The 25,222-nt window shown below is 36.3% G+C and overlaps 1 protein-coding gene across 1 annotated transcript in view; it reads right to left on the bottom strand.

The window, feature by feature from the left end:
• The window catches only part of Klhl4 (kelch like family member 4), an 80,913-nt gene extending 57,264 nt beyond the window's left edge, over window positions 1–23,649 (bottom strand). Inside the window, exon 1 of the mRNA XM_004669605.2 lies at window positions 23,093–23,649. Coding sequence (XP_004669662.2) covers window positions 23,093–23,514 — 422 coding nt within the window. The 5' untranslated portion in view covers window positions 23,515–23,649. The remainder of the gene's footprint in view (window positions 1–23,092) is intronic.
• Between the last annotated feature and the right edge of the window lie 1,573 nt (window positions 23,650–25,222).

Genomic DNA, 25,222 nt, shown 5'->3' with positions numbered 1-25,222 from the left:
TAAAATTGAATATATGATCAACATATATACACAATATTTGATCAACAATGGCAAGATGAGTCTTGATTTTGTTGATTGTGTAAAGACAAGCGCTTTAAAGTATATATTGATGGTCAAAAAGTGAGACCTGGGGGACTTCCAGTTAAGATGGAAGCATAGGAACCATGCCAAAGCAGCCTAGGGGAAAGATTTAAAAACAAACAAACAAACAAACAAAAAAAAAAAACGCAAAATACACTCTTCACTCATCTACTAGAAAGTGAGGTGTATAAGAAATTATCTACTGCAGCAGAGATGTAGGGTGAGATTCAGATCATCTAGAGACCACAGAAGCTGGCAGAAGCAACACCAGCAGTAACAGCACCAGGTCCATGTGGCCACAGCCACAAGGCTTGGCCTGAGCCTCAGGAAGAACCATGTGAGGAGATTCTCCACTCACACTGGACTTCTCATAAACCCAAAAAGTGTGAAGGTAGGACAGTGGGGACCAACAGAGCAGGTAGTGAGGAAAAGTATCATGAGGACCCGTGGGAGAAATTCAGCCACCATCCACAGCCTTACCCCCACCACCACCAGCACAAGTGCCAAAAAGCACAAGAGACCTGGGGAAGGGAGCTAACCTACACAGCACCCAGCACAGGCAATCAGAGCAGTGACCCAGCAACCCAGGCAGCCTACCTGAGCCCATAGCACAGCAAAGAGGGACCCAAGTGGGCATGCAGCATCATTGAGACCAAAATCATCCCAAAAGGTAATTGGGATTACACCAGGTCAGTACCCACCAAATAAGCTTCATATATAGTCTTGAATCAGAAATGCTACTTGCACCTTCCATGTCAGGGTAAATTATATGTTAAAACTAATGGATGGTTGGATTTGTCATTCTTAAATAAGCCATGTTTTGGGTTTGTCATTTGTTGCTTCCTGATTTGTAGTTCCTTTGTTTCCTCTTCTGTCATTCATTAGGGAAGGGTCTCACTTGGTTACAAGCTGGCTTGGAACCCTCTGCAGACCAGAAATCTTAGCCTCCCAGTTGACAGGATTAAGAGTGTGGGGCAACACACATCCTTAGGGACTGCAACTTTGTTAGAGAATCTGGTTGTCATAATACCTACAGTCTTGGAAAACTTCATTGGGGTCAGCAGCTCTCCTTGGCAGCCATCTTGTGGTTCTTCCATCTCCACTGACTCTGCACTGCAACCCACAGTTCACCCTTATGGCCCCATGGGGTCTCCACGCAGGCAGCCAGTAAACCTGCTTCACAATGCCCAGGGTGGAATGTGGTGGTTTGATTCAGGTGTCCCCCATAAACTTAGGTGGTCGGAATGCTAGGTTCCCAGCTGATGGATATTTGGGAATTAATGCCTCCTAGAGGTGGTGTATTGTTGGAGGTGGGTTTATGGGTGTTATAGCCAGTTTCCCCATGCCAGTGTTTGGCACACTCTTCTGTTGCTATTGTCCACCTTATGTTGGCCAGAGGGTGATGTCCACCCTCTGCTTATGCCATTGTTTCCCCTGCCATCGTGGAGCTTCCCCTGGAGCCTGTAAGCGAAAATAAACCTCTTTTTTACCCACGAGCTGCTCTTGGTTGAGTGATTTCTACCAGCAATGTGGATCTGACTGCAACAGGTGCTTAAGCTATAATTACTTATTTTAACTCATTCTCCTCTGTTCTTCCCCAGGTTTTCAGAAACACTTTTATTAAAAATATTTTTTTGGTTTATTTTACTTATTTGAGAGTGACAAAGAGAGAGAAAGAGGCAGATAGAGAGAGAGAATGGGCACGCCAGGGCCTCCAGCCACTGCAAATGAACTCCAGATGTGTGTGCCCCCTTGTGCATCTGGCTAACATGGGTCCTGGGGAATGGAGCCTAGCACTGGGGTCTTAGGCTTCACAGGCAAGTGCTTAACTGCTAAGCCATCTCTCCAGCCCCAGAAACACTTTTGTCTCCTGTCTCTTCCCTCTTCTACTTTTGAACTATCTGGGTTCTCTATCCTCCTACCCCCTCTCTCCACGATGGTGAAGGTGGTAAACCCAGGAACTGAAGAGGGAGGTTAGGTTTCTGGGTCAAAGGATCCTTGGGAAACATAAGATTTAGAAGAGGAGATAGTAAGGGAACATTCTTTTTTTTCTGTTTTGTTTTCCTTGTTGGGCTCTTCACATCTGAAAACTGCAGCATTCTTAAGTTTGGCTTGTGGAGTGTGTTCTGAGGTAGAAGTAAGTATAGAAAGGCAAACTCTCAGGCAATAAGTGTGGATCATGTTGCTAGTTAACTAACTGGCCAGTGCAATTTGTGGCTCCAAATCTCTCCCAAGGTCCAGGTTTCCCCTCACTAATCCTCTTAAGTAGCATCTCCCGTATAGTGGGGGTTGGACCTCTGAGTCAACCAAAGAATCTTCACTCATTTCATGCACCTTTAGCTCTGATATAGTCATGTAGCTTTTCAAACCCTTCCTCTTATTTTTACCTATGCATGTCTTATCTTGAGAAGATCTCATCACCAGATAACATCCTCTTGAAGTATTCACTTTCACTGATGATACTTTATCAGGATACTTGTTCTATGAGAATTTCATTGATTTACCTGACCTACAATATTTTAGTTAAGTGGAATCTGAGACATAAACGATTTGGGGAGGTGCTGTAGAAAACAGTATCAGTGGCAGCTACTCAAGCCCAACATCCGCTTCCTCTAACTCTTATTCATAACCTCTATTCTTACCAACCTAATTCTTGAGTAGGTTGTTCTACTCTGCAGATAACTCAGTCAGCAACTAGGGAGCAGCTTCAGGATAGCATAAGCAAGGTAGGGGAGAAAAGAAAACTCAGGTCAAAGGGCATAATTTTCTGTCTTCTCCCAGGGCTTATATTCAATTTCTTATATTTTATCATACATTTTCTTTTTTTAATCTTTTATTTATTTATTTGAGAGTGACAGACACAGAGAGAGAGATAGAGGGAGAGAGAGAGAGAATGGGCGCACCAGGGCTTCCAGCCTCTGCAAACGAACTCCAGACGCATGCACACCCTTGTGCATCTGGCTAACGTGGGGCCTGGGGAACCGAGCCTCGAACTGGGGTCCTTAGGCTTCACAGGCAAGCGCTTAACCACTAAGCCATCTCTCCAGCCCATATTTTCTAATTTCCTGCAACTATACATAGTCTTTATTCACTTTGCAGTCTTTTTACCACTTCCCATTGTCCTTTTCTTTATTCCATAGTCAGTGTTTAGTTCTTCCATTTCATCCCTGAACCCCCATACCAATTCTCTCATGGGTTTACTCCAAGTACCACCAGGGGATAGTACCACAGAAGCCAACATGTGCCCTACTCATAACACTAGTTCCTGTAGACAGGAATGATTAGGACCATAGGTATCTCTCAAGTGCCTCACTTCATTTTACTCTTTATAAATCTCTACTCTTGCATAACGTCCTTCACCAAGAGTTTTAGGATACTTGTAAAAAGTTGTCAATCTAAGAGAGAACTCAAGTTTCTTTGTGTTTTACCCAGAATTTATGTAAAAAATAAATGGCCACAGAAAGCTAGGATTACAACCTTTATACCTTTTTGGTTGAAAGACTGCCTTGTTTCCAAGAGCAACAGACAAATCCATGAAGCTGGGATGATTCTGAGTAATTCTACTACAGTGTTTTCACCGGGGCAACTACGCCATTCCTTTTCATTGGCAGCCTTGGTTCCTGTGTCCCAGAAAGGCATAGCTCCCAACCAGGTGTGATACAACAGGATTTAATACAAAGATTAGATTCTCACCAGTCAATCTGATAGAAAGTTGTAGTAGAATTGTAGATGCTATGGTCTGATGGGTTTAGACAATGTGGAATCTTTCAATACATAGAAAGGTTCTGTTAGGGGGCTAGAGAAATGGCTCAGTAGTTAAGGCACTTTCCTCAAAAAACTAACAATTGGGGATTGATTCCCCAGTAACCACACAAAGCCAGATGCACAAAACAGCCTATTTGCCTGGAGTTTGTTTGCAGTGTCTAGAGGCACTGGCACACCCATTCTCATTCCACCCTCCTCTCTTTCCTTGAAAATTCATAAGTATAATAAAAAGAAAGATTCAGGTAGTCAATGGTAACAAATTCTAGAGACCTCAATACAACAATGTTTCACAATTAATAAAAAAAAAAATCACACTTGTAATTTCTTAAGAGGTTACAGTTACAAAAAAAAAAAATCTTAATGCTAGAGAGATGGCTCATCAGTTAAGGTGCTTGCATGCCTGAAGAGTCCAAGGACCCAGGTTTGATTTCCCACTACCTACGTAAAGCTGGATGCACAATATGGTGCACACATCTGGAATTGCATTGCAGTGACTGGAGGCCTTGGCACAGCCATTCTCTCTGTCTCTCTTCTCTCTATCTCTCTCTGCTTGCAAATAAATAAATTAAAAATGAAAGGAGACACTTGACTAGTGCCTATGCATTGTAACCAGTAGTCTTAAAAAATTCTAATTACGCTGGGCGTGGTGGTGCACGCCTTTAATCCCAGCACTTGGGAGGCAGAGGTAGGAGGATCTCAGAGAGTTAGAGGCCACCCTGAGACTACATAGTGAATTCCAGGTCAGCCTTAGCCAGAGTGAGAGCCTACCTCGAAAAACCAAAAAAATAAAAAAAAAACCTCTAATTACATTTTAATTTCTTCAGCACTTTTTACCACAGTAAAAATAATAAGCCAGTAACATATGGAAAATTATACTGGAGGTCTGCAAACCAATGCATTCCTATTGAAAGCTGTAGCAGAAAGGACATGACTATTTACAGCTAAACAAAGGACAATGACAGCCTTGAAAATGAGGAAGTAATCTCCAAAAATAAATGTATGAAAGCAAGTGGGATAAGGCAAAATATTTGAAGCATGAGGTCTTTTTCTAGTACTATACTTGACTTACCTGAACAAAGACTAAAGCAATATTGCAACAGGACTCAAGTTTGGAAGACTCCCTTTAAGTAGTGCTACCTTACTTTAATGTAAATATTTCCCCACTATAAGCATATAAACATAGAGAGTGCCAGTCATTTAGAAAAGCACCTAATTTGTCCAAAGGACATCTATCCCTTTTCCCTGTTTTGACATATCATGCATTTATTATGCACGCTACAAATGTCTATTAAACTTAAGAATCACACATGAAGAAGGCGCTTTCTTCACTCCTATTTCTGGCTTTGTTTCAGAGTAAAAATCTTGTAATCAGGTTTCATTTAGCTTCTTTAACAGCAATGAACACATCCTACCATGTCAAAATGAATCTCAGCCCAGCATGAAACCTGAACACTTCTAACCAGGAAATAAGAGCCATCCAGTGAGAAAGGGCCAAGGCGTAAGGACCTGAAAGAATCCTGTCAATCTGAAAGCATCTTCATGGATTTCTCTTCTAGAAAGTATCATTTTATGTCTCAGAGCATGATTCTAGAACAAAGGATGCCAAATTTCAGCCTGTGAGTCAAATAAAGCTACCCTGCAATTTCTCAGGCTCCATAAAACAAGAATGTATGATTTTAACAGCATTTTTTAAACAGACTGAAGAAAATTCAAGATTATAAAATTTAAAATTCAACATCCATCAATGTGAATTTACTGGAACAGTGCTCCAGTCATTTAAATACAACTTGCATATTGTTGCCTTCAAGGTGAAGAGCAGAAGGCCACCAAAGCATTCATATGTATTCTCGGTCCCCTTATAAAACATGTTTATTTATGTCTGATCTAAAACATTCACTGCATTTATGTTCAAAACATTATTATGGCATATCTGGTTAAGAATAAACACTTTTACTTATACTATTTTCTACATTTGATAGATTTTTTTCTTACATTCCAAATCATGCAGTAATAGAGCAAACTGACTATGGAACTTCTTACATTGATTTACTGGTTGTGTTCCTACAAAATATTAGCTTCTAATCATTGTCATTCCAGAAATTCATCTTAACAAATGAAGGGAGAGTGTGTATAATTAACTACATTGTACAACTATGTAGAAATTTCTCCTAGCTCACCAGAAAGAATGAAAAAACAATGGCTTATTATTCTATAAAACAGGGTAAATGACTAAATATTTAGTAGGCAGATTTGCTCACCTCTAAGCACTGTAGATTAGTATGAAAAATTCCCTATGTTATCACAAAAGATAAATAAGCTATTCTAAAATTATTCAAAAATTTAAAATGATAAAGTCAACATTTATGTGTGAGGCAATGTCCCCAAAGCTATTTATTAACTCAGTTAACATTCCACACAGATATAAGAAATATACATACCTACCCTTATTTTACAAAGGACATAAACTGAGGCTTACAGAAGTTAAATAGGTGAAGGTTCATACTAACATTGAACATCAGAACTAGCACTTGAATTTAGATATTTTGTCTCCAAAAGGCACTACATCATGCTTTTTTTATGGAGTAGGCAGGAGAATGTTTCACAGCCAAAGTTATTTTGGAGATGGGGGATTATAGATCATTAAGTAGCTTTTATGTTCAAAAGAATATATATTTTAGGTTGGTTTTCAGGATTTGAAAATAAATCCGAGTGTTCATATAATTCTTTTCTTTAGCATATTAGGAATCTTGTAATGGTGCTTTATTATTCTTATTAGTTTTATAAAGGAAATGACAGTTTGTATTTTGAACTGATTGAGGACAAACTGTCATAGACTTTCTAAGAAAATGATGATGTCATCAGAGAATATGCATCATAAAGTATAAAACCACACTTTATCTGATATCCACAACTACACCTTAATCTCTACATTTGGAAGAAGCATAAAGGACGCAAAAGAATGTGAATAGAACTGACTTTTTCTTTGCATAGGAGAAAGAGAATATATTTATAAACAAGCTCAGGAATGATTTTTCAGGGCTGGAGAGATGGTGTAGCAGTTAATGCACTTGGCTGAGAAGCCTAAGGACCCAGATTTTATTCCCTAGTACTAACATATGCCAGATGCACAAGGTGGCACATGGGTCTGGAGTTTGTTTGCAGTGGCTAGAGGCCATAGTGTACCCATTCTCTCTCTCTCTCTCTCTCTCTCTCTCTCTCTCTAATAAAGAAGTAAAAAAAAATAATGACTTTTCATTGATGTTGGCTTGATACTCGTAGTCTATGATTCAAGAAATGGATCTTAATGAACCTCCACTGATGCTTTTTCCATAATAGTTCACTTTGTAAATTAAAAATTATATTATAATGGAATAGCATTTTAAGTGTTATTTTAGGTGAGGTTTACTTCCTTTTTGTTCTTTCCATCTTATTACTCTTTAGGTCTATGTAAAAACCTCAATTTGCTATGTTTATTTCTTAGAAAAAAATTTAGGAGGCAGTTGAATGAAACCAATTGCCAGTTGCAATAACTTTGTGAAAATTAACAAGAGTCAACCATGTTATAATGCATTTTAACTTCAAAACATTGCCATATGCAATAAAACTACTCAGTTACTGGTTTTAAATAAATTTATGAAAATATGGAGAAATGTTCACTTGATCTTCCACTTTAATTTTATCTATGTAGTTTCTATCTAATGGTCCCTTGTTACCAAAACAGCGTTTTTGATAATCAAATGTAAGAGAATTTTATAAAGACTGGACTGGATAATAGGTATGTTCTTCTGCTGTGTATGATGACATATAACACTATTTCAGAACCCCAAGGAAGTCTCAATGTGAAGTTATTACTGTTTGGCTCCATATAGTAAATAGTAAAGAAGTAGCTGTTGATTGATGGAAATGGAGATATTAGATGACAAAATAACAACTTTATTAATGAAAAGTTTCACTAGATACATAATGTTAGTTATGAAAACTTTTATATCCATCCACCATTATTCTAGTGAAATCAGTATCACAATGCAAATTTTCAATGTGAAAAATTCCAAGCATGAAATACTTATATCAGAGAAAATTCTACAAAGGATAATAAAAATAATTTGTTTAATATATCTTACACCAACAAAAATGTAGGTCTGTATATTAGGTATATCTAACACAAAATTGCAAGATTACAAAGAATGTACTGTTTTAGCAAGAGATACACTCTCTTTCCAGGTAAGGAGATTACATCAAAAGAACTGGTTCTTGGGCTAGAGGGATGGCTTAGTGGGTTGAGTTATGGACTTAGGTTATATTCCCCAGTACCCATGTAAGCCAGATGCAGAAGGTGGCACATGTGTCTGGAGTTCATGCAGTGGAGGCCCTGGTGTACCCATTCTCTCTTTCTTTTTCTCTCTCTTTCCCACCCCTCCTCTCTCTATCTGTCTCTTTCTCTCTCATAAATAAAAATAAAAGTCAGGCATGGTGGTGTATGCCTTTAATCCCAGCACTGGGGAGGCAGAGGTAGGAGGATTGCCATGAGTTCAAGGCCACCATGAGATTTCATAGCGAATTTCAGGTCAGCCTGTTCTAGACTGAAACCCTTCCTCAGAAAAACAAAACAGTAAATAAAATAAATAAATAAATAAGTAAATAAGTAAATAAATAATGAAAGAGAACTTGTGCTCTGGGGGAAAGTGGAATATATTTATACTAAAATGATTACCAGGGCATTAATTTCAAAAAATACTTTTATGCATTCCTAACTGTGCTTCATGAAATACAGTAAATAGTATATCACGTTGGGAAGCATCAACAGTGAAACATTCCAAAGGTACTATCAGAGAAACAATTTAAAACAAAAATGACTCAAAAATTATTCTGTTATCATATGTATTACATAATATTTTGGTTATCATGTATAATACCACATAAATATTAATATTTGTTAATATTAAAGTTACAAATGTTTGTAACCCTTTAAGCCCATTATATTTGCAAATATTGATATGTATTTTAAACAATAATATTGATAAAACAGAAAAATAAAATAAAAATGTCACTTGTGGTTCACTTTAGCATTTTTAAAATTTATTCTCTTGGATAGGATGTGAGAAAATTAAAGGGTTTTGGCAGCAATTTACAGCAAGTAATGCAAGTCACAGACAACAGATGTCACATTGAGTCTGTGGGAGCTTCTTTCCATATTTTCTTCTAGTTATTCTTAATACTCAGTTGGAGGAAGGCAAGAGAGTGGAGAAAAAGAATAATGTTGAGTTAGGTGAAACACATACTCAACGTTTTCTTGTGTAATATATGGTGGAATCATTCTTATATTTTAAAATATATTTCATTATATCATTATAGCAAGCACTCACAAAACAACTCTTCCATATAAATAATGCAAGAAAATGAATTCATGTTTTGATATCCCAAGTTGGTAAGTATGAGTAGAATTTTAAAGAGCATTTTTCATATAATGAGGTGCTTTAACTATAGGACTGTGTCTTAAAATTTGTAGTTATGTTTACTCAGGGCTAATTCTATCACATCTTATCATGTGTTTCATCTGCTATTAATACACACTAAACTTTGGTATAAAGCATTAACTTCCATATCAGATATCAACAATTACAGTCGTCATCAAAATTTATCCAAAAGTATGTAGAAGTGGTCTTTCATTCAGACACAATTTATGATGAAAACTTAAACTTGTGGCATAGTAAATACTCATGTTAACACCCCATTTATGATGATTTCTCTTACACCCTGGTGTCACTTCATTAAAATAAAACTATACTCATAAGTCAAGTCTTGCTTCTGTTTTTCCTTTCAGTAAGTAAATCACAATAACAAAGAGATAATTAAGAAAGTAAAAATAGAAATAACAGGAACTAACACACAAGCATTGTTTAGCAAAGAGTAGGGATTTGAACTGAATTTTCATCCTTTTAATTCCAACACTTTAAGGGGGCGCACACATCTTGAGTTCGTTTGCAGAGGCTGGAAGCCCTGGTGCGCCCATTCTCTCTCTCTCCCTCTATCTGTCTTTCTCTCTATGTCTGTCACTCTCAAATAAATAAATAAATAAATAAATAAATAAAATTAAAAAAAATTAGATAATAATAAGACATTAACTTTCTAACTCATCTACATTGAATTGTGAGCTCCGTTGAGTGCTCTTACATATAGTACCAAGTATATTTTTAATATTTTATTTCAATAGATAGATAGATGATAGAGAAATAGATGATAGATAAATTATAGATAGATGATAGATGGATACATGATAGAAAGATAGATAGGTAGGTAGGTAGAGAGAGAGAGAGAGAGAGAGAGAGAGAGAGAGAGAAGGAGGGAGGGAGGGAGGGAGGGAGAGAATGAGAATGGGAATGGGAATGCCAGTGTATAGTGCTGCTGCAAATCAACTCCAGACACATGTGACATTTTGAGCATCTGGCTTTATGTGTTTATTGAACCCAGGCAAAAAGGCTTTACAAGCAAGTGATTTTAAATGCTGAGCCATCTCTACAGCTCCCCAAGTAAATGTATTGAAGTGATTTACTAAATTTAGACACTTGCCATTAATTACAATGAGAAATCAATATAAAATTTCCCCATGCCTTCATTCTGCAGGGCATATGCTTTTAGTTTTCATCAAAGGAGAACAATAAGGCAGGGCATGTGGCACATGCCTTTAATCCTAGCACTCTGGAGTTAGACGTAGGAGGATTGCCATGAGTTTGAGGCTACCCTGAGACTACATAGTTAATTTCAGGTCAGCCTAAAACTGACAGTTTTTAAAGACTGTTCAAACTTTCTTGGTTCCCAAACATCAAGTAAAGTAAAAAGGCTTGGAAAATATTGAGATATATCAGTTTACTGTTTATTCACAGATGTGATTTGCTTTGTATAATATATTGTGTTGTAGGGCTATTTGTAATATAAAAGAAATGTGTTGCCGGGTGTGGTGGCACATGCCTTTAATCCCAGCATTTGGGGTCGAGAGATAGGAGGATCACCATGAGTTCGAGGCCACCCTGAGACGAAATAGTGAATTCCAGATCAGCCTGCACTAGAGTAAGACCCTACTCAAAAAAAAAAGAAAGAAAGAAAGAAAGAAAGAAAGAAAGAAAGAAAGAAAGAAAGAAAGAAAGAAAGAAAGAAAGAAATGTGTTTATAAATCCCAGTACCATCTTCTCTTCAGGTTAATAATGCTAAGAAACAGGACAGGTATTATTTTTCTAGTAATAAAGTTCTTGCTCTTTCTTTCTTTCTTTCTTTCTTTCTTTCTTTCTTTCTTTCTTTCTTTCTTTCTTTCTTTCTTTCTTCTTTCTTTCTTTTTTCATGTAGAAGCATGAAAGTAATCCATCTGGGAAATAAGATTCTAACAAACCAGTATCAAGGATGATTGACTAAAATGGTTCAATGTAAAGATGCTTTACAAGCTATTCTACCTCAGAACCTAATAGAACCTATTACAAGCAAAAGCAGTACAAGCTAAAATATTATCTTGCTCTACATATGAGACTTCATTGTAAATCATAGATTCAAGCTTCGTGTTATATTTCTGTGGTGTATAACTTCATGAATATATCAAGTCTTAGGTTGTTGTAGGAAGGCTTGAAAAATGTGTCTTCCAGGCGCTGATCAGGGTTCTTTTGTTTGATTTCTAAATCTGTATCATTTCATTAAAAGTTCAGATTTCTGTGTCCTACACTAAAACCAATGTCAAATTTTCTCAGTATGAGTGTTAGCTACATTTTACAATTCTTTCCAGGTGATGTTTGCCCATAATGAAGCCCAAGATTTTACTTAACATAGTCAGGATAAAGGATTTTTCTAGTAGTAACTCCCTTAATCGGGTAATTGAAAATTATGTCTCAATTTCACTCTACTCTGTTGCAACCTTTACAACATTAGAGACTTTATAGGTGTGCTTAATTATATTCTTGTTGAGTTTTTAGCCTTAGATTTACATTCTTATTTTGGTAGAACTTTTATACCAGATACAGTCTTCAGTTTTATGTTGTTGACTAAATAAAATGCCTAGTACCCCTACTCCACTCCCTTTACTCAATTAGGTAATTTGCCAATTTTAATGTTGCTAATGCTTGGAAAATACCTTGATTTTGTTAATTCATTAATTGTTGTTCTGATAGAAGCATTTGAGGTATTTTACCTCATAGAAGATAAAAATTCCAGATGAAAATAATACTAACATCAGGGAAACTGTTTGAAAGCCTAAGTTATACCTTTGAAGACGATATTTTGAAAACCTTTTGCTTATACTTTTTTGAAACTTCTCATGTTGTATTTTAGTTACTCAAGTGACTTGGCATAGGAAGCACCTCAGAATTAAGATATTTAAATTGTATTATCCAGAAGGTTTACAAACATTTCTTTAAAAGAGGGAAAATACCCACTTATTTTCCTTTTAAAATATTTTTATTATTTATTTATTTGTGAGAAAAAAGACATCAGTGCTTCTTGACACTGCAGACAAACTCCAGATGCATGCACCACTTTGTGCATCTGGATTTACATGAGTACTGGGGAATGGAGCTGGGGCCAGCAAGCTTTGCAGGCAAATGCCTTTAATAGCTGAGCAATTTCCCAAGATCTCCATTTAATTTCCAAAGGAATATTCTCTTTTTATTCTTTTGGATTAGCCCTTATTAATAGAAGGAATAGAAGTACATGATTTTAAATCTATAAGTCATTTCTGACTTTACTTGTTCTTCAAGGCTTTATAGATATAATCATGTAGCGTCTTGACTGTTCTGAAAACAGTCAAACAAAAAGGTTCTTTCTAAAGATGGCTGGTGTTAGAAGGGTTCATAGATAGATAAGTAATTAAATAATAAAAGCTCAATAATGTTGGTGTGCTAAATATATATGGAAATTTTCATATTGTTCCCATAACTTTTTTAGTTAAATGCAGTAATTTACTTTTCACTTTATGGTGCTTTATTCTTCGGTATAATATTAGTTGTAACTAATAGGCTTATAGTAAAAGTGCCTTCACCTTTATTAACATTATATGTAATTTTATGAACTCTAGAACAAATGCAAATGGAAATATTATATAAACCTATATCTTATTTAAATAGCAAATAGGAAATATGATAATAAACTATGGAACTTAAAATATCTCATACTAAGTTGTCACTGTTAATGGTACTGAGACCCGGATTCTCATTAAAACACACACTGTTAAAACAGTATAATTTTTAAAAGAAAATATGATTAGTCTGTTTTCCATGTTTTTGGTTTGTAATTTCTAACAAAAAAGTATTTTTTCCTAAACTGAGAATATATACTTTCATTGATCATTTCTATAGTTTATTTTTGTAAACTCTAATCTATGTTAAAAGATCTTTGCTGTAGGGCTGGAGAGATGGCTTAACGGTTAAGCACTTACCTGTGAAGCCCAAGGACCCTGGTTTGAGGCTCGATACCCCAGGACCAACGTGAGCCAGATGCACAAGGGTGCGCACGTGTCTGGAGTTCCTTTGAAGTGACTAGAGGTCCTGGAGCGCCCATTCTCTCTCCCTATCTGCCTCTTTCTCTCTCTGTCTGTCACTCTCAAATAAATAAATAAATAAAAAATGTTACTTTAATTTGTTATTCTATTTTATTTTGTATTTCTCAAATAGGGTTTCACTTATGTCTGGCTGACCTGGAACTCACAGGGACCCTTTTACTACTGCCTGCTTTGTGTTGGGATTAAAGGCATGTGCTAACACACTGTCCTTCTATTGTTTCTTATCTTGAAAGTTAAACATTTATCTGGCTATTACTTAAAAGTATGTGTTTAAGAAAGTTCACATTAGCTACAAATACTTCTGGTAGATTAGGATTATAATGGATCTAAAGCTTAAAGTAAGATGTTTTCAAATGCCTAGGAAATTTTTATTTAAAAATGCATCATCAACCAAAGCTTACAGATTATTTGCATTATTTTTTCTGGAACTTAATATAAATTTTTGCAGTTTTTTTAATCATTTCATCAATTCCTCAGTTTGATAATTTTAAATGTTTCTTTATTGTTTACAATATTCTCATATTGTCAAATGGAACTTTTGGAAAACACAAGAACAGTTAAATAGGAAAATTTCCTAAAATACTTACATCTATACAAACCACTTTAGAGATTTCTTGGGATTAATAAAACTTGACATCATGGACAGATTTGGAGCAGATCATACTCAGTGAGCTCACACAAACACAGAAAGACAAATGTTCTCACTTATCTGTGGTTCCTAATCTGGAACAATTTGTGTTGCTGGCATATCTGACAGGCAATTTGAAGGCCCAACAATAGGGCTAAAAGGGTTTGGGGAGAGTACAGTGGGAAATTGTGGGGAGATAAACACAAAATTAAACCTGATACCATAGAAACCATTTTCCTTCTTAGAAGAGTAAAAGATATAACCGTCAACAGGACTATGGGGGTGGGCCATTCCTTAAGAAGGGTCCTGGAGGTGATGGGATGAAGCCTAACTTTAAAATATTTGGCTGTGGTCTGTAAGCCCCAGTACCAGAGACTGGTTGCTACTCACATTGAGCTGTTGATCAGAGAGACCTACAAGGTCCCCAAAACAAGACAGATTTCTATCAAAGCACTTGACTAAAAGGTAAGACTCTATTGATGAAGACACCACATGCTGCCAGCAAAGAACACTGATTGAGGAAGGAGCAAGTCCCCAGATGGTTAACCCATTCAGTGCTTGGAAGCCTACATGAGCTGCTGGGAAAAGTGGCCAACAATGTGGTAAGCAAGCAAAAGTCACAGCTACTCAAAAGCAGCCAGCCTAACAAAAGGTAAGCCCATCTGCAATGGTTGAACACAGTCTTGGTAGGTAACCAATGGCTTTCTGGTTGGATAAGTGATCTGCTCATTAGAAAGGAACCCATGGAAGAAGTGGGAAGTAGGTTGGTGTCTCATGGAGACCAAAACTATGGTCTCCAATGACAAATTCCCAGTTCTCTTTGGCTAAAAGAGGGGTTACATCCACCAAAATTTCCCTAATTTAACAATACTTATCCCATTTAACTATGCTGACTTCATTCTATTGGAGGTTCTGTTTTCTTTTCCAAAAGGTAGCAAGACCTGAGGAGATAAGCCACCCCTCTCACTTCAGCCAAGGCCCAGATGAAACCATTTAGGATCAGGTGACATGAGTAAGAGTGCTGCCTCCAACGGGAGCCTGACAATCTGCACCAGGGCGACTGAGACAGATGCTAAGGACACTCAACACATACCAGAAATCTAGAATCTTCTGAGAACTTAACACTGAAGTAGACTTAAAACATACCCACCAAGGTTCAGGAAATTTTGTAGAAGGTGTAGAAAGAATTTAAGAACAAATAAGGAGGGCATACCTAGAGGCATCCCCCACCTTCCAATGTCTGACTTCTGCTCTCCAATGCATAACCCACAATTCCATGGGTAATACCAGGAACCACAAATGAAGTAGATGCTCAGTGGATTAGGGGTAAGGAGGAGGGAAATGATGGTACTTATACATATTGTATCCATACAAAGCATGTTCTTAAAAAATTGACTTCAAAGGTAAAATCTATACAGTCCCTATCCTTGCTTCCAAGAAAATTCTTGTATCATCTCTTCACCTTAATTTTCAGATTAATTTTGTAGTATTCTCCCATGTATATTATTCCCCTTAACTAAATCAAAATCTATCATTTAAGTACATATTAAACTTCCTTACTTCATTGCTTTTTTGCACAGAAAGACAGTATGATTTTTCTCCCACATAGAATTTATCCTGTCATACAACTTTATCAAAATACTCTCTGTTCCTCAGGGTTAATGTCAACAATGCATCATCCATGAAGCATACAGCATTCCAGTTCTGAAATCTGACTAAATTCGATCTTTACTTTGAATATCAACAGTGTTCAGTGTTTAATGAAATTTTATTGCTGTGGAATCCTTCAAGTTAATGTATTTTATCCCTTCTGCCATTAAATGTCTTAAAAAATTATGTTTAAGTTCCACCAGCAACTCATAGTAGTTTGTTTACTATTGCTTCTGAGGAAGTGCTAGAAAGAGGAAATGAAAAAGGGTAAGAGTACATTCCTCCCATTAACATTTTACACTATATAAGGGATAGGTCACTGAACAATAAGTGACAGTCTGGAAAAATGAAGATTAATACAAGTTTATTCCTTCACTTCTTATAGTAGCCTAAAAGAATTATTGGTCTTACTCTCTTACAATCCACATTATACTTACATATAAAGTCTTATATTACTCAAGACATACATATTTTACAGTGTTTAATGAATAACATTCATGCAATTTCAATACTACATATTCCAGCATAAAATATTATGTCTTAAAAACTTGATGTGTGTTTCATCATTTCTAGTGAACATTCTTTAAGGTAATGTTGTAAAATATTAGCCTCCCTACCACAATGCCAGCACAGTTTCCATTCTTTTAGTGAAATTATCATCTGAATGGAACAGAATGATGGCAAGTAAAATATACCAACGGCTATATATCATTTACTGTGAGAAGAACAATATTTTACCTAATGGCCTGTCATATGTGTCATTGCTTTCCTGCTAAAAGATAAACAATAAATGGTTTTGTGATTTTTTTAAAGTAACTGATAGTTGAAAGTACCAATAAATATCCACCACTTTTCTAGTATTCATGGTACCCTTTGGGATTAAAATATGATTTTTATCTTATAGTCAAAACTGAAGAAACATTTTGTTAATGTGCATAACTTTGTGTGGTAGGTTTAAAACCACAAGTAAGAAGATTTATCCTATAATTTTCTTAGAAATAGAATTGTACTTTGTTCCTTATTCTTTCCTTTGAAATAAGTTTCTATTGAATAATGCAGTATAAAGTTAACACAGGCCTTGTTATGAACTTTAGAAAACCACACTGTTTCAGCAACAATAGACATCCCATGTAATAATTCTCGGTGAAATGTCCATTGTACATATGGACAACGGCTTCACATTGATTTTTTTCTGTGAGAATACAGGAAAGTATTAGTAAATGTTTCTGTTCCTGTCACATAGTAAATATTGACAAAAGGCATCTCAGAGATATGCCACCTCAAGACTAGTTTTTACCCTGTCCCTTTGACATAAACCACTATGCATCACTGTGCTGTAGCTGATATTCCAGAGGTATTGTTAGAGTACAGAAAAGTTTTTTTCCCAACCCTGGAATGTTTCCTTAAATCAAACCAAGTCTGAAATCTTAAGAATTCCTAGTTTTCAAAAATGTTTCAAACACCAGACTTGATAGTATACACATTTAATTCCAGCACTTGGGAGGCAGAGGTAAGAGGATCGCCATGACTACAAGGCCACCCTGAAACAACATAGTGAAATCCAGGTCAGCCTGAGCTAGAGAACCTACCTCAAAAAAAAAAAAGTTTCAGTATCCCTACTACCTGTTTGCTACTGATACAAAGCATGGTCGTATTTTGTTTGAATGAAAGCACAAGCAATAATTTTAAAATATAGAAAGTAGGGTGTGAGCTTGTTAGAGAAAAATGGACAGATTCAAACAAATCACATATTATATATATATTTGTATGCATACAGCATGGCATATAAATATAATATAAACAATAGCAATGTTCTTCTTAGAACTTTTTAAAGACACTGTAACATTTATTAGTTTTTAAAGACATTTATTTCTTTTATTTTCTTAACTTTTGCTAAAAATGTCACTTATTTCTTAAAACACCATTAATTTAAGGTGAAAATTAGTTGAATGTCCATATGTACATAGAAATTTTTGAAGTAATTTTTCCTTATTTTATTTTTTTAATGTAGCTATTTTTAAATATTTTAGTTATTTATTTAAGAGAGAGTGATTAGGTATGCCACGGCCTCTGTCACTGCAAATGAATTCCAGGAGCACATACTACCTTGTGCACCTGGCTTATGTGGGTCCTGGGGAATCAAACCCAGGTCCTTAGGCTTTTCAGGCAAGTGCCTTAACTGCTAAGCCATCTCTCTAGCCCATTTCCCCTTTCTTATAAGTGTAATGTCAGTTTATTTTCCTTATGTAAATAATTGGCTGGCTTTATGGGTAACTTAATTGTAACAGACAGGATTATCATAGTCAGTATATGAAATCACAATGTTATACCCTGTAACTTAATTCTTTTGAAAGGGGATTTATTTTGATGAGGAACTAAAATCTATGTTTTATATTTTTTCATGTTACAAACAGTTCTTCACTTCAAACTGGTTTATTAAGACATGGAATGTGCCTAAAATAAGGTTGAAAACAGGATTTAAAAATTATTTCTAGTGGTCTGGAGAGATGGCTCAGCAGTTAAGGCACTTGCCTGCAAAATCTAAGGGCCTGGGTCCGATTCCCTACTACCCACGTAAAGCCCAATGTACAAGGTGGCACATGAGTCTGGAGTTCATTTGCAGTGGCTAGAAGCCATCGCACACCAATTCTCTCTATATATCTGTTTCATTCTTTCAGTCTCACACAAATATATATATTTAAATTCTCATAACCTTTCAAAGTTATTTTCCACCTTTCTTTCTGTAGAGCATTTTACTTCAGGTACCCTAGCTCCTTGTGTTTGAACCTATTGAGCACACTTCAACTTCAGGGTCATTGATAATACTGTTTTACTTGCTTGGGGAAGGGGGGGTCTCTCTTCAAATACTCACTTTTTATTTTATGAGAAAATATTAGAGTAAGTTTCACTGTTTTCATTTCAGTAATACCCCTATAGTTAAATATTTTCCATACATATCACACACCACAGATAGGATTATGGTGAGCATGAAAACCCACATTGTATTTGGCTTTGTGTGAACAACTTTGTCAAAAATAAAAAAGAACAAGTGCAACGTTATGTGTAAATTTTCCACAAAGGGAGTACATAGGCCTTTGTGCATGATGAAAAATCTCTGGGCTGAATATCCAGATTCTCAACGAACAAAATGGTACCATGGCTCCACAATTGCTAGAAAGTCACTTCTGTGGATATGGGACATGCATGTGACACTAAAATCACTATAAATCAGCAGTATGAGAGGACTTTTTTTGTTAAGTTCAGCAATATGTATACATATACACGCACACACACAAACATATATAAGTATGCATGTGTATGTATGTATGTATATCATCACTCAATGGACTCTGTGGGGACCTATGACATAGATTTACACACAAACGGATATGTGGTCTCATGTGGAGCAGGAGCCTTTCACTTACTTCAAAATCATGAGTCAGCAGTCAGTTTCTTCCTTCACTTTATTTGAATTCCTGCCCAAAAGTTACTGCAAGAAAATGCTTCCTTATCTGAAGGAGCACACCCTCCTCACATTCCCTTCCAATCAGTTTTCTTGCATATTATTTACATCCATTTAAATATGTTTTTTTAATTCTATTCTCTATTTGTTGATCTCCATCTCTACTTATTTTGATGCTATTTTATTTTCTCTCACACACTCACAAGAGTGCCTATCACACAAGGGTAACGCAGTGTTTGTGAACTAATTATGGTTGAATTTTAACTATTATGCATCCAACCATCCTGTCTTTTCTAAAACAATATATTCATTGAGTATCTGTTATCTTTTGAATTTTCTTTGAAACACAAATGGATAGAACTTAAGTGAGAGGGAATTTTGTGTCATGTTAAATATATGGTAAATATATAGAAAGTAATATATCTATGTGGTTGTCAGTTTATGATAAAAAGCCACAACAGGTAAAATGAGAGCATAATCTCCATTTCTGTAATTCCTTTAAACTAAGTAATTTTTTGAACTTCTAGTTTTCCATCAAGTCATGTCCTGGGGCCATAAAAAGATCACATGCATTTTACTCAATGGCTATTATTTATTATCAGGTGGCCTATGGTTATCATTGTGTCATCCATGTACTAATGGAATCATTTATGTAAGAAGCATTGTAAATATAGATACAATTTCAGAGCTGAAAATTGTCCCATAATGTACATGTTCAAAATACACCATTAAAATATTTTATAACTGGATTATTGTGGTTGACACAAAGAAGAGACAGGACTCTTATAAAAGGGTTAGTTTCCCAGATAAAATACACTGTTAATATTTAATTATAATAAAATTTAAAAAGGCAGCTGAACCCAGGAGTCTAATGATAGGCATATTGATGTGTGTATGCTCATATTGTTTACATGCTACACAGCTCTTCAGAATGCACTACATACTTTTAATACAAATTTGTAGAAATTATATTTGGTTTTTAAGTTATAAGACCAACATATTAATACAACTTTAATGCCTTGGGACTAATTTGGATTATTCTGTTTTATTTGGTGTCTCTAAATTACTTAATGCTCTCTTCAGTTCTTATAATATTTGCAGAAAGTGGATGGGATAAAAAGCATTACTTTGTCCAAGCAATAGAACTCACTCATAAAAGAGTGATGATTTTCCATACTGATTAATGTTTTCATTTTATCCAGAGTTATACTGAGAGGAGACTAGACTGCTGCCAACTTATCACAATGACAATCTTTTCCTCCTGCTTCCCAATCTTGCAGAAGTTGAGATAATTACAGGAGGAACAAATTAAAATGCTCTTTCTTGAAATCTGTTGGAATAAGTCATAGACAATTAGAATGGTTAATGTGAAGGTAATATACCATCATAATTCAATTAAGATCATACTCCCCTTTTGTTTAAATATCCCTGGCACATTTTTAAATACTTCCAGTGTTTATTTTATGAAAATATTACCTTCCCTATGAAACCATAGGATAACTATCATTTTTTTTAGAACATGATGGCGTTCAGAACAAAATCAAGAGATAAATTATGTGACAACATTTTACAGTTCAGCCTCCAATACATTCTAATCAATGCTATACTAAAAATTAAATTCACAGATCCCTAAACAATATTTTTGGAAAACACAGTTGGTAATTTAGATTTATGTATAGCATAGTTAACTACATTAATTATATTACAATTATGGCAGTTTAAAAATATAGTGATGAGAGATCAACTTGAAATAGTTTGAATTAAAACTACTGACTTCCTATTATGTTAAAAATACTGTAACAAATGAAATTTGTAATGCCAAAGTTATATAGTTTTCCTTGGGTATGCCACAATAAAAATATGTAGATAACATCACAAATGCATACTTGCTTTGTTAAAAGACCTACATTACAGACACTCAAATCATTTGACAGAATCTACTGTATGCTTCCTTATCAACAATACTGTGTTCCTATATAGAAATATGCTATTTGGTTATGAATTTTATTGTATGAACCTGTTGTGAAGGAGGCACTAGTTGCAGGGAGACAGGCTACAGAGGAAAGAGTATGGGGTGAGGAAAAGACAGAGGGAGTTGAAGGTAATATGTTCAAAATACATTTTGTACATGCATAAAAATTGTCAATAATTTTTTTTAAAAAAGATGCCATTTGGCAGAAATGATTTGACTTTTAACAGTATAGCTATGTTCCATTTTCTTTTGGTATTATGCTTTGAATTTATGGAACTGATAGCGTGTAATGAATATAATGGCAAAACTTACATCAAGGGATAAATAGTCTTTAATGGGAACACAAATAAAGTAGTATAGTTTCTTGCAATAATGCTATATGATTTTCAACAAAAATGCTTCTTTTTCCACTTCCAATTTTTTTAAATTTTTTTTGTTTATTTTTATTTATTTATTTGAGAGCGACAGACAAAGAGAAAGAGGCAGAGAGAGAGAGAATGGGCCTCCAGCCACTGCAAACAAATTCCAGACGCATGTGCCCCCTTGTACACCTGGCTAACGTGGGTCCTGGGAAATCGAGCCTTGAGCCGGGATCCTTAGGCTTCACAGGCAAGTGCTTAACCGCTAAGCCACCTCTCCAGCCCCCGCTTCCAAATTTTAACTGGATTACAAAGATCAATTATGACAAGCTATGCAGAAAACAAATGTTTCTGACTACAAAAAGAAAGCCAAAATATACCTAGGTTAACTTAAATTTGACAGTACTGTTGGATAGAATAAGTTTCTTCCACTCTAACCATTTGTGGGGAAAAAAAAAAGTATGGATAAAGTCACAATAAAACATGAATTTGGGGCTGGAGAGATGGCTTAGAGGCTAAGGCATTTGCCTGCAAAGACAAAGGATCCCAGTTTGGCTCTCCAGGACCCAAATAAGCCAGATGCACAAGGGAGCACATGCATCTGGAGTTCGTTTGCAGTGGCTGAAGGCCCTGGTGTGCTCATTCTCTCTCTCTCATTCTCTCTCTCTCTCTCTCACTCTCTCTCTCTCTCTCTCTCTCTCAAATAAAGAAATAAAAAATATATTTAAAAATCATATGTTTTATGAATTGTACCCCAAAGATTTATTTTTTTTTCAATTTTTTATTTATTTGAGAGCGACAGACACAGAGAGAAAGACAGATAGAGGGAGAGAGAGAGAATGGGCGCGCCAGGGCTTCCAGCCTCTGCAAACGAACTCCAGACGCGTGCGCCCCCTTGTGCATCTGGCTAACGTGGGACCTGGGGAACCGAGCCTCGAACCGGGGTCCTTAGGCTTCACAGGCAAGCGTTTAAACCGCTAAGCCATCTCTCCAGCCCCAAAGATTTATTTTTAATGCCCTGATATAGGTGGCACATTCAACTTCCTACTTAACATCTCAGTGCTATAAGCTGCATCTTATTACTTGTTTAATGAAGAATATTTTCATGATTACAAACTATCTGTGAAAGTAACACCACTCGAAATGAATCTCAAATACCAAAAAATTTCCATATTCTCACAGAAAATGTGACATAGTTTCAAATTACTATTCATTGTACTAGACAGTAGACAGGATATGCTGAGATGAACATTAATTTATTCAACGGTAGGCTAGTTCATAAAGTCAAAAAGAGTTCTTATGTAAAAAAGCACCACTATTTGAATATTTAAGCTGCCGAAGATATCTGTAGAAGGCGAGTAATTATAAAATATGCCTCAGAACCAGAAGAGAATTCTAAATGGAGTGAGAATAGAAAATGAGAAGTAATCCTGCCAAATGAAAAAAAAAGTTCCCATGGATTATCAAAATATATGAGTGATTATTCATAGACTTAGAGGGTGGGGGGTTTCTTGGAGATTCTGATTGGCTGCACACAAATTCAGAGATTATTATAGCACTTCCTAGTTAACAAGAAATGGAAGTTTTAGAGGATAAGTTAGTGTATGCTAAGGCTTACAATCATATAACCAAAAACTCCTACCGTGCTCTAGAATCTTCTATTTTGTCATCCGCCATCATTTCCAAATCTTGTGAGCGTTTCTCACAAGATTCCTTGGACAAATTCTCCTCTGAAACACCTCTAGAAGTATCTTCATTTGCTTGAAGATGTTCGATCAGATTTTGCTGGTGCCAGTTCTGAAGGGCTCTTTGATGGGTAGGGGCTGGTCCTGGCACTGGTGTCAGTATGTTTTGATGGACAGGACTGTTTCCTTTCTTTAGTTCGTTTCTGTCCCGAGCGTGGTTCTTCAACCTGCCCTGAACCGGGGTCCCTCTATGCTCATATCCTTCCTGCTGAAGGCAGTTTCCAGTGTTAGATGAACCTTGAGAAGGATGACTAAACCATCTCCAGCGTAGCCTCAGGATCTGTTTTACATCAAACTCTTTCTTCCCGGACACTGACATTGTTGCAGGAGGAAAGACAAAAGCCTTCTCTAACAGAAAGGAAACGGAGCCTTTGTTATCTCTTGTTTCTCTGCCTCTTCTGTAGAACTAACAAAAGCACAAGTGCAGAGAGAGAGCAGTCTGTCTTGCTTTCGCTCCCCTCCCCCTCTGCCTATGATACACTGTGAATACTTCCAGCCTAGCTGAAGCTGAAAGCTGCAGCTAACAGTGTAGGTGGGAACCCATACCGACAGGATGATGAGGTCAGACCTTAAACAAGTAAATCAGCTTAGCACAGGAAAGCAGTACCACAACACACTCCAGCTGCTAGATTTGCACGCTTCCAGCCCTCCCGCCTGGGCTTGTAAAGAGCTAACCCTGCTTCTTTGATACTGAAGTGTAATAGCTGCGGCTTAAGCCAGGCAACTGAGTAACAGTGAAGCATTTAAAGTCACTTCCTTCTATATTTTCTTTCCTCTTCCCCTGCCCTATTTATTCAACAGCCCACTTTTAAAAAAATGTGCCACTTAATCCTCTGAGAAGTGTGGAAAAGGAATTCATTATGGTCTATTTTGGGATTCTTATGGAAAATTTCATAATAGCTCATTAAGAAAAATCATCCTATGCTCAGTCCCTGTATGAAGATCTGTAGTTATGATATGCAAAGCTCATCTGCAAATGTTCATGCCCCTATATAAACATTTACTTGAAAAACCTGAGCAGTAGAAACATCCTACATTCTTATTGTTTAGCCTTGACTACACACTCAAAAAGATTCCCCTGCACACCAGCACACATATGCACACTCAATAAAAGCTGTGAGGACAGTTACTAACTTATGCTTACACAGGAAAAGAGAGACCAGTGCTTTTTAAAAGGAGATTGAAAGAGATAGCCGGGAGTGGTGGCTCAGGCCTTTAATCCCAGCAATAAGGAGGCAGAGGTAGGAAGATCGCAGTGAGTTCAAGGCCACTCTGAGACTACAGAGTGAATTCCAGGTCATCCTGGGCTAGAGTGAGACCCTACCTCAAAAATCAAAAAAAAAAAAAAAAAAAAAAAAGAAAAAAAAGAAAGAAAGAAAGAAAAGAAAAGAATAAGATGCCTTCTCTGACCAAAGCTGAAAAATGAACTTTCCTTTATGGCCCTTTGCCTCTATAAACAACATTTTGATCAGCCCCTTAACTTTCACAGTGTTAAGGGTCTATTTCTTTGTTCAGAAGTCCTTATGAAAGGATGTAGCAGGGCATATTTTCAATTCTCTCAAAATCATCACACTGCTCAATAGGACATTTGAATCTGAACCACAATTTTGTGCAGAGGCATGCTTTTCTATCCCAAATTGTTTTGTGTATCAAGAGAGGGGTCGGATAGATGTCTCAGCAGTTACAGGTGTTTGCTTCCAACGCCTGCTGACCCCTGTTTGAGTCCCAACTTCTTACTTAAAGTCTAATACAGAAAATGGTGCATATGTCTGAAGTTCATTGTGCAATGCCAAGAGGTCTGGCATGTCCATACTCTCTTTCTCTCTCATTTTCTCTGTCTCTTTCTCTCCCTCCCTCCCACCTTCACTCCATCATTGTAAGTAAATAAATAAAAATAACTTTTTTCTTAAATATTTTTATTTTTATTTATTTATTTGAGAGCAACAGACAGAGAGAAAGAGGCAGATAGAGAGAGAGAATAGGTATGTCCGGGCTTCCAGCCACTGCAAACAAACTCCAGACGTGTG

This window comes from Jaculus jaculus, chromosome X (genome assembly GCF_020740685.1).
Source record: "Jaculus jaculus isolate mJacJac1 chromosome X, mJacJac1.mat.Y.cur, whole genome shotgun sequence".
NCBI lineage: Eukaryota > Metazoa > Chordata > Mammalia > Rodentia > Dipodidae > Jaculus > Jaculus jaculus.
The sequence above is the reverse complement of the archived record's forward strand: the minus strand, read 5'-3'. Positions and strand labels throughout refer to the sequence as shown.